This window comes from Eschrichtius robustus, chromosome 2 (assembly GCF_028021215.1).
Source record: "Eschrichtius robustus isolate mEscRob2 chromosome 2, mEscRob2.pri, whole genome shotgun sequence".
NCBI lineage: Eukaryota > Metazoa > Chordata > Mammalia > Artiodactyla > Eschrichtiidae > Eschrichtius > Eschrichtius robustus.
This window is the reverse complement of record NC_090825.1, coordinates 124852227-124862079: the sequence shown is the minus strand read 5'-3', so window position 1 is coordinate 124862079 and position 9853 is coordinate 124852227. Positions and strand designations below refer to the sequence as shown.

General features: G+C 36.7%; 1 protein-coding gene across 1 annotated transcript; it reads right to left on the bottom strand.

Annotated features, from left to right (window-relative positions):
* Positions 1 to 1530: 1530 nt before the first annotated feature.
* On the bottom strand, positions 1531 to 9619 carry LOC137758529 (serine protease inhibitor Kazal-type 13-like). Its single transcript, XM_068534545.1, has 4 exons — positions 9550 to 9619; positions 7418 to 7455; positions 6636 to 6763; positions 1531 to 1579 (listed from the first exon to the last, which is right to left on the bottom strand). The coding sequence occupies exons 1-4, from the start codon at positions 9617 to 9619 to the stop codon at positions 1531 to 1533; spliced, it is 285 nt and encodes a 94-aa protein (XP_068390646.1).
* Between the last annotated feature and the right edge of the window lie 234 nt (positions 9620 to 9853).

Sequence of the window (9853 nt, the reverse complement as noted above, 5' to 3'; positions counted from 1 at the left end):
TGTAAGGCTGGGCCAAGATGTCAAACTGCCCCTCCCTTTACTGGAACGCCTGTGTTCTCATCTAAAACTTCAGATGGTTATTTCCATTCTCAGCTTACACTTCATATGAGCTTAGTTACCGTGTGTGTGTTCCTATCTGTCTCCCAGTCAGCCCAGCATTTTCACACAACAGAGAAGATGCTTGTTAAGCCAGGGGTTTCTAACTATGCCTGTTTATTTTCCTACTAAAGTAGAATAATTGTGGGCTCTCTTTTTTTTGAGGAGGGGAAAATAAAAGATAGAATTTTCCTGGTTCTCTCTTTTTTATTCTGTGGTAGGACAAGTTATACCTCCCACCCCCTTTTTGGGGAGAAGATTCTGCTTTTGTTATTTTTGGTGAGGCAGAGATGGAAAGGTGAAATAATGAAATAGTGTTCAACTATACAAGATGATAATTAACAAGAGAAGGTCTGTATTTTAAGAGACTCTTTATTTTGAGGGACCTGAGAGACCTGAAACTTTATCACCCCAGCTCCAAAGAGAGCCACCCAGCTGGATCCTACTGGCCTGGGGTGCTGGGGACAGGAGGCAGGAAGACATAAGAGGACGAGGGTCTCCCCTGCTAGCAGAGGTGGACTGTATATATGCTGGAAAGGTGATGGAGAAAGTAGACTTGTGCACACCTTTCTGGACCTGTCTGGTTCAACTCATCAGATTAAGTTAGAAGAATGAGGCTGGCATCTAGTGGCAACAACAGGTACTAGCACAGAGCACACATGGCAAAGGAGAGAGGAGTTCTTTACTTTTCATTTCCCCAGCCTCAAGTAAAATAATGACTTCATCTCCCTGTATTAATCAAGATCTTTCAGCTACAAGTGACAGATTATAGACCAGATCAAGCAAAAAAAGAAAAGGAAATTTATTGAACGATGTAATGTGAACAATGGGATGGAGTGAGAATTAGGTATACTGCAATTGGGGGTTAGACGATGAGCACTCTCTCCCTTTCTCTCACAAACATGCTTGTTCCCCAAAGCTCTTGGCTCTTCTTCTCTCCTTCTGTTAGCATGTGGACCTTTTTCTCTTCTACTGAAGGTGGGCTTCATTTATGAATATGAGGTAGAAATTCTCAAACAACTGTGTGCATGTGTGGAGGGCATATTTTCTCTTTTGTTCATGTCTTTAAGTGAGATTAGTGGGGCAGGGTCTGACCTTGCAGATAAGCCTGCAATTTGGGATAAACTGAATTCAGGGGAGTGTTCATAAGCACGTTTGATAACAGACCTCAGCCCCAAGCAAACTGAAAGCTGACTTGAAACAATCAGTACCCAGAGATGAATATCTACCACCTTTTTCAGTATGGTGTTTATTTCTAATAAATGTGATACTCAGTTCTCCATTAGTCTTCTTTTGTTTCCAATTTTGTTCCAAATTTGGGTGCAGCATGGAGTTGTGTTATTTATTTATTATACACCCTCAAATTCCAAAAGAAATAATTTTCAGAATTAAGTAGTGAAAAGAATAAGCAAGTATATAGTACTCTGTTACCCATTAATCACATTTTCCGTATTTATCAAATTTAATATGAGGACCGAATTCCCTAAAGAAAAGAGAAGAAAAAAGAGATTAGTATCATAAGGAAAGGGGGCCTTGCTTCACATCCTTTCTCTTCCAAATGAAGTCCTGAGAAAAGGAGCTGCTTCTACAATTCCCTTTACTTCCATCTCTTTTCATGGCCACCACAGTTGGCACATTCCCCACCATGTCTTGATTATTCAAAAATTGCTCTGTGAAGTTTTTCAGTAGAGAGTCTTTCGTTCCCCAACCCATTCCAGTTTTAATACCTTTCCATTCAGTGTAGCAATGTCAAATTTTTCTACCAAGAAGTAAAAGATAACCATAGCAATAATGCTATGCATAATAATTCACATAATTCACACTCTTTACTCAAATTTTCACTAGGTTTACACTGCCCATAGACTACAGCCTATTCCCCTTACTTTAGGATTTATGTTTCCCAGAAGACTAGCCTCTGCCTAACTTTCCACCCTTATTTATTACTGTCCTTTAAATACCTGACATTCCTTTCAACACTATTTTTATCTTCCTTATTTCCCTAAAGACATTGCTGTTTCTCAGTTCCATGTGTTTTCCCAAGCAGTGAGCCCTGTGTAAATTGCCCATTCTATTTTCTTTTGCACTTTTTCTTTTTTTAAACCTCTCAACATAGTATTAGCTTTTTTTAAAAAAATATTATTTATTTATTTATCTGGTTGCTCCGGGTCTTCATTGCAGCAGGCAGACTCCTTAATTGTAGCTCACCGTCTCCTTAGTTGCGGCTTGTGGGCTCCTTAGTTGTGGCACATGGGCTCCTTAGTTGTGGCATGCGAACTCTTATTAGTTGCAACATGCATGTAGGATCTAGTTCCTTGACCAGGGATCTAACCTGCGCTCTGTGCATTGGGAGCACAGAGTCTTATCCACTGTGCCACCAGTCCCTGCACTTTTTCTTTAAGAATACTTTAACTGCCTCATGACAAAGGAGGCAAGAATATACAACAGCAAAAAGACATTCTCTTCAATAAGTGGTGCTGGGAAAACTGGACAGCTACATGTAAAGGAATGAAATTAGAACATTCTCTAACACCATATATAAAAATAAACTCAAAATGTATCAAAGACCTAATTATAAGGCCAGACACTATAAAACTCTTAGAGGAAAACGTAGGCAGAACACTCTTTGACATAAATGGCACCAATATCTTTTTTGATCCACCTCCTAGAGTAATGAAAATATAAACCAAAATAAACAAATGAGACCTAATTGAACTTAAAGGCTTCTGCACAGCAAAGGAAACCATAAACAAAATGAAAAGACAACCTAAGGACTGGGAGAAAATATTTGCAAACGATGAGACCCAACAAGGATTAATTTCCAGAATATGCAAACAGCTCATCAGCTTAATATCAAAAAAAAAGACAAACAACCCAATCAGGAAATGGGCAGAAGACCTAAATAGACATTTCTCCAAAGAAGACATACAGATGGCCAACGGGCACATGAAAAGATGTTCCACATCACTAATTATTAGAGAAATGCAAATCAGAACTACAATGAGGTTATACAATGAGGTATCACCTCACACCAGTCAGAATGGCCATCATTAAAAACTCTATAAATAATAAATGCTGGAGAGAGTGTGGAGAAAAGGGAACCCTTCTACACCATTGGTGGGAATGTAAATTGGTGCAGCCACAATGGAGAACAGTATGGAGGTTCCTTAAAAAACTAAAAACAGAGTTACCGTATGATCCTACAATCCCACTCCTGGGCATATATCTGGATCAAACTCTAATTTGAAAAGATACATGCACCCCAATGTTAATAGCAGTATTAGCCAAGACATGGAAGCAACCTAAATGTCCATCAACAGATGAATGGATAAAGAAGATATGGTGTGTGTGTGTGTGTGTGTGTGTGTGTGTGTGTGTGTGTGTGTAATGGAATATTACTCAGCCATAAAAAAGAATGAAATAATGCCATTTGCAGCAATATGGATGGACCTAGAGATTATCATATTAAGTGAGGTAAGTCAGAAAAAGAAAAAGACAAATGTCATATGATATCATGTATATGTGGAACCTTAAAAAAGGATACAAATGAACTTATTTACAAAACAGAAATAGACTCATAGACATAGAAAACAAACATAGGGTTATCAAAGGCGATAGCAGGTTGGGGGAATAAATTAGGAGTTTGGGATTAACATATACATACTACTGTATATAAAATAGATAAACAACAAGGACCTACTGTATAGCACAGGGAACTATACTCAGTATCTTGTAATGACCTATAATAGAAAAGAATCTGAAAAAGAATATATATATTGCCTGCACTCCATTTGGATGGGGAACTGCTACTAGATAACTGTTGCTTATTTCTTGAATGTGAAATCCTAGCTTACTATTAATATAATGTTTGATTTTTTAAAAATAAATTGGAAATCTATATTTTTAGGTAAAATCTGATTTTTGAAATACTGTCAACCATAAAAACTTACTCAAATACTATTCTGGTTAAACAGAACCAATACTGTTTTCTGTTATCATGAATTTTCTTATGTAATATATTCTTTTTGCCACATAAGACCACAAACTTATGAAGAGTCTGGGATCTGTTTCATACAACTCTATTTTCTTGGTAGTTATTATGAGGGCCCTACACTGAGTAGGCTTGGGGGATTCCTTTAAGGATAATGACTGATTTTTTTTCAATTCTGGGCAAGACACACACTCTTAAGTTTTCTGTTTTTCAAGGGATTTACATTGTTCATAAATGGCGGATATCTCTCAGAATTGTGAGTCCAGTTTCTCAGGATTTTTCTTCAAAACACTAGCTAAGAGCAGAGACAGAAGAATTACTCTTATGCCTCCATTACTCAAAAGAGCATAATGACTATTCTTGTTGCCCCGAGATCCAGAAATGGCATGAAGGCCACGTTTATACATGCAAGTCACAGTGAGAATTAAAACAAATATACAGGCAACTGTACCATCCCTGCCACTGGCATTAGTGTTCTCTGTGTTCCAGAAATAGATATGTTTGATAAGAACTACGTTCATAATGGCTCCAATGAGAGAACCATTTTTTTCTTTTTTAATCAGCAGAGGCTCCTTATTTATACTTTGATTGAGAAAAAACAGCTAGTGTTCATAGTATATCTGGCAGACTTACAGGATAGAAAAGGAAAGGAAGAAAGAAAGAAAGGAGAGAGAATGAGAGTGAGAGGGTGAGAGAGTGCCAGAACAGATCAGAGGCATGCTCATAGAGCTTTTGAGACTTTCTCAAGTCTCCTAGATGAGGCTGAAAAAAATCTCAGAACCATCTTTGAGAAGCCATTTGGTTGTAGCATAGTGGAAAATCAAGTCCCCAATGTAATTCTGCATCAACCTATGCTGATTTTCAGAAGCCCAGGCCATTGTGGGTGGGTCCTTCTTAGGCTGCTCATTTTAATGGTGTGCGTCCAAATACCAGACAGTGTGAAGAAGGCTTATGTGGAAGAGCTAAGAAGACACTTCCCAATGTCTTTTGCCTAATTAGCCCTGCCTGAGAAAATGACAACAACCACATTTGGAAGGAATGATTATGTAGTTTAATCATTCTACATAGTCTGCTAATATTCATGAATTCTCATTCATCTTTCTCTGAAGTCAATGGGAGATACTTGGTTAATTCACATTTTTCAGTTCCCATTCTTTTCCTTTAAAGTCATCCTTTGAGTGTAGTACTTGCTCTGAAGATGAGCAAGTATTACCTTTATTGGACTAGTTTCTACACTTCGTTTCCTTCAGTGCTCAGAAATAATTGCGGTGGCATGCTAATGTGATGCCAGAAGTCCATGAAGATTCTTCTCAAAGGAAGATATGCATTGAAGAGTTAGCTCAGCAGACTTGAGATGCTCAAATCAGCTCAGAGGAAGTAATCTCTACACCCTTGGGATATTCTGGCTGATAAGAGTAACTTTGTAACCTAGGGCCATAGGTCATGCCAGATAATTTACCCTGAGGTGAATGCCTGTTTCTGTTCACCTGTGGTGCTGAGCCACTCTGTATCAGTTTAACTCCTAGGGGGAGGGGGCTGGAGACTAAGTAGTTGTCAATCATGTAGGTGCTGCATGTCCCCAGTAAAAACCCTGGACACCAAAGCTTTGGTGGGCTTCCCAGGTTTTCAATACTTTATATAAGTTATGACACATAGCTGGGAGAATTTAAGCACTGCCTGTGTGACTCCCCTGGGAGAGGACAACTGGAAGCTTGTGCCTGATCTCCTAGACACCACCCTATGAGTTTTCTGCCTTTGCTAATTTTATTCTGTATCCTTTCATTGTAATAAACTGTTAGCATGCATATAACAGCTTTTCTGAGTTCTGTCAGTCCTACTAGGGAATCATCAAACCTGAGGGTACTCCTGGAGACTCCCAATGTTGAGAGGATCTCATAGGTCATGGAAGAGTTACTGACAAGACACGACAAGGCTGATTTGTAAAAACAATTTCAAATAGAGCTAAAATAGATCACAAGGAATATTATTTTTTAATGTAAACTGCCCATTGAATTTATTTGGAAGGCAAAAAAATATTAAAAGTTGACAGTGAAATTTTTTCCATGTAAGACCACATAATCACTTTGTTACTTACGTGTATCTACACCTGTATTTATGTCTGTGTCTGTATGTCTGTATCAGTATCTATATTTACTTCTTCCAGGCAGCAATATGGGTGCTACTCATAGGGATGTCACTGTGACTTGTTAAAGAAAATTTAATTTTTTTAAAAATGAATTTCTATTTATTGCTTGAATATAATCTATAGACTATCTACTAATATGATCTCTGTACAGTTATGCCAAAATATCATGTAAGCTTTTCTTTCTTTTTTTTTAAATGAGTCAACTTTGAATGTTAACTAACTTTTTTAAAAAGACTTTTCTCTTTACTATGTACGTAGTCTGTCCCCAGTCTTTTGTGAACAATAGAGGCTATAAAAAAAAAAAAAAATCCCATGCATCAGCAAATCCAGTTCCTTGCTAAAATTATTGGAAATTTCTGTGAAGAAATATAGAGAAAAAATAATGGTATTTTATTTTGAACTTACCACTGATCAACACAAAGGAAACACTCATTCTTGTAAGTGTGGCCATTTGTAGCACAAACATATGCTGTCACCTCAGGACAGTTTGCGTCATAAAGAGGATCCAGTGGGTAGTACATTTTACATGGGGGCTGCAAACATCATAAAATATCATATGAATAGCAACTGATAGATTTTCCTTCATCTATTCCTGGCCTGTCACTTCTGCCCCACATAGAAATAATATCAAATGTTACTAGTCAATTGATCTTTCTGCAAGATTTCCTCTCCTCTGGGCTTTGGTCAGGCAAGTTTTTTTCTGACTACAATATCCTCACTCATTCATCATTTGCTAGTCATAAGCAGTATAATAACTCCGCTTAAATCCCAAATGCAATGTTTTCACTTAAACTTGGAGTCCCAATGCCAATAACTCATTATAAGAAGTTTGTGAGTAGAGATAGTTATGTGTCTCTGAACTCCTAGAAGATAAGGGCTTAAATGTAGTTTTTAAGAGTGTGGGTTCTGTATTGAGACTGGGATTAAATTCTGTATATACCATTGTTAAACTCTGTGGCCTTGGACAATTGACAGGTATTAATTCATTTAATGTTCAGAGATGCATCTTACTATTATAATGCTTGTGCTACATGGGAGTAAATCTAAGCCTGAAGAGGTTAAGATACACACCCAAAGTCACATAGAAAACTTTCATTCTACTTAACCACTATGAAGTTTTAGGTCTCTCATGTCAAGAGAGTGATCAGATTAAAATCAGAATTCAGAACTTAGAAATTTAAATTTACCATAGGCCATTTAGAATAGTCATGTGGTTTGAAGATTTCTGCAAATAAAGTACAGACACAATAGGTTAAAAGAAACAGTTCTCCATGGAGTTTGATTTCACTCACTGAAGTTACTGACTGAACAAAGAAATGTAATGCAATTACTCATTTGCACAAAGTATACAAAATAATTTGTGACAGCAAAATTTGTGGGTGGTATTCCTTTGTTAACTACTTCATCCATTTATTTATTCTCTCCTTCTTTTCACAGTCCTGACTTCATTTATAAATTTGCTGTGTCATTGAGGAAAGAGTAAAAACCATTTGGGGTTGTATGCTTAACTTGCAAACCGTGTTATTTTCATTAAGTTACTTTTGTTGGCTTTAGTTTCCTCGTCACGACAATTAGGATAAGTATATGCATTTTAAAGATTGTTGTAAAAATTAAAAGTAATATAGTAAATAAAGGATTAGGCCAGTTCCTACCAAGATGCTGAACTAAAGAGGATACTAAGAATGATGACAAGAAAACTTAGGAGTTCCTTGGCTCTGGAGAGACTGACGGATATGGTGAACTGATTTGTGCGAGGGGTGCTGGTGTTGCTTAGGGATAGAGGATGACCAGCTGGCTATGGGTGAATAAAATAAGAAAAGACCTATTGAAGTTTTGCCCTATCTCTCACTGTTAGGTGATATTTAAAATATCCAAGAAAATTCTAGCTTTTCAAAAGTTAGAATTTACAAAGTTAGAAAAGTTATATGATTTTAAAATCTTCACATAAAGGAAACAACAAGCCTCCCAACCTCTCCAGGAATAGACTATGCTGTTTACATATGCACTCTTTCAGAGAATAAAAAAGATGGAATGCTCCTCTCTCATTCTAAAAAGCCAGAATATTTTAATAACAAAAGCAGCTGGATATAGTTATGAGAAAAGAAAAATAAAAGCCTTCATCTAGTAAAAATAAAGTAATATATATATACTGCATACCATATATAAGAACAAACTTCAAATGGATCTGGATCTGAACATAAAAAACAAAACCATACAAAGATCAAAATATAACACAACCGAGTTGCTCTTTAATCTTAATACATGAAAGACTTTCTGATAATGACTCATTAATCTCTGTGCAGTAACAGAAAGGACTGATACATTTTATTACATCCAAATAAAAATAACTTTTTCATGACAAAATATAAACATAAACTAAAAAAGATATCTGAAAAACTGGAAAAAATATTTGCAACACATATCATAGATAAAGGGCTAATATACCTGATATATAAAGAATACTTTAAAATTGAGGGGAAAAAAACCCCAATTGCTGAATGAGTTATATACATGGACCTACAACTCATACACACACACAAAACCCAGAAGATATGGAAATGACCCTTGAATTTGTGAAGGATATTCAAATGCAGTATGATAAGAAAAATGCTAATGAAAACTATATTGAAATACCATCTACTACTGGTGGGAATGCAAGTTGGCACAACTTTTATGAAGTGAAATTTGGCAACGTTGAACAAAACTACTTTGCATTCACGTTCAATCACAATTCAAGGAATCTACCCTGAAGATAAACTTCCAACAATAGAAAAATACATATGCATAAGATTATTTATTGCAGCATTGTTTTTAATTGCAAAATATTGGACACAAACTAATGCCCGTACACCTAAGACTGGTTGAATAAACTTTGGTACGTCCATCCAAAAAAGTCTTATGCTGTCGTATAAAAGAATGAGGAAATCCCTGTGAACTGATATGTACTGATTTTCAGGACATTCTTAAATTGGGAAAAGCAGGATGCAAATAGGTACCTAAAATAAGATTGGTTACATAAAAGATGAGGGTGGGACTGCAGTGGAAGGAAAAGGGTATGGAGGCAGTGACACATCTTTGAACCTAAACTTTTGTTCATTTTGGTTTATTTTGTTTCACTTGTCATGTTCAAAATAATTTTAAATTGCTATCCAATAGCAATCCCTTTCCAATAGTGATACCCAATTGATACCCAATTTGCATTACCAAGCCCAAAGCCCTATGTTTCAGCAAAACTTTACCCATCCAGTCACAAATGACTCTCTCTCTCTCCTGCAAGTAAAAGAAAAACAGATGTTTCTCTCCCAAGACATATGCTTACCTGAAAAAACAATCTGTGCCAAAGTGGAGGATACCAGGAAAAATATGGTCATGCAGGGAAAGGCAGCCATTTGATCTCATCTAACGTCCTGCTTTGGTGAGGCCTGTGAAAATGCTCAAGATAGTTTATTCGTAATCTCTTGCACAACTGGCTTTCCAAACGTGAGAGAACCCACTACTCTGAATTGGTGGCATTCCCATGAACTTGGCCATGGTGGTTCCAAACTGGCCTGGTCTCTAGGGATTCAGACCTAAGAAGGCTCTTCTGCTCTAAAGAAGGAAAGAAAACCATAAAAATAACTTTT

Excerpts from the sequence above, each read along its gene's own strand:
- LOC137758529 (XM_068534545.1), bottom strand. The coding sequence starts at position 9,619 with ATGGCTGCCTTTCCCTGCATGACCATATTTTTCCTGGTATCCTCCACT. Across the intron at positions 7,456-9,549 it reads GGCACAGATTGTTTTTTCAG|AAATCTTCAAACCACATGAC; the intron begins GTAAGCATATGT and ends CTTTATTTGCAG. Across the intron at positions 6,764-7,417 it reads ACTATTCTAAATGGCCTATG|CCCCCATGTAAAATGTACTA; the intron begins GTAAATTTAAAT and ends TGATGTTTGCAG.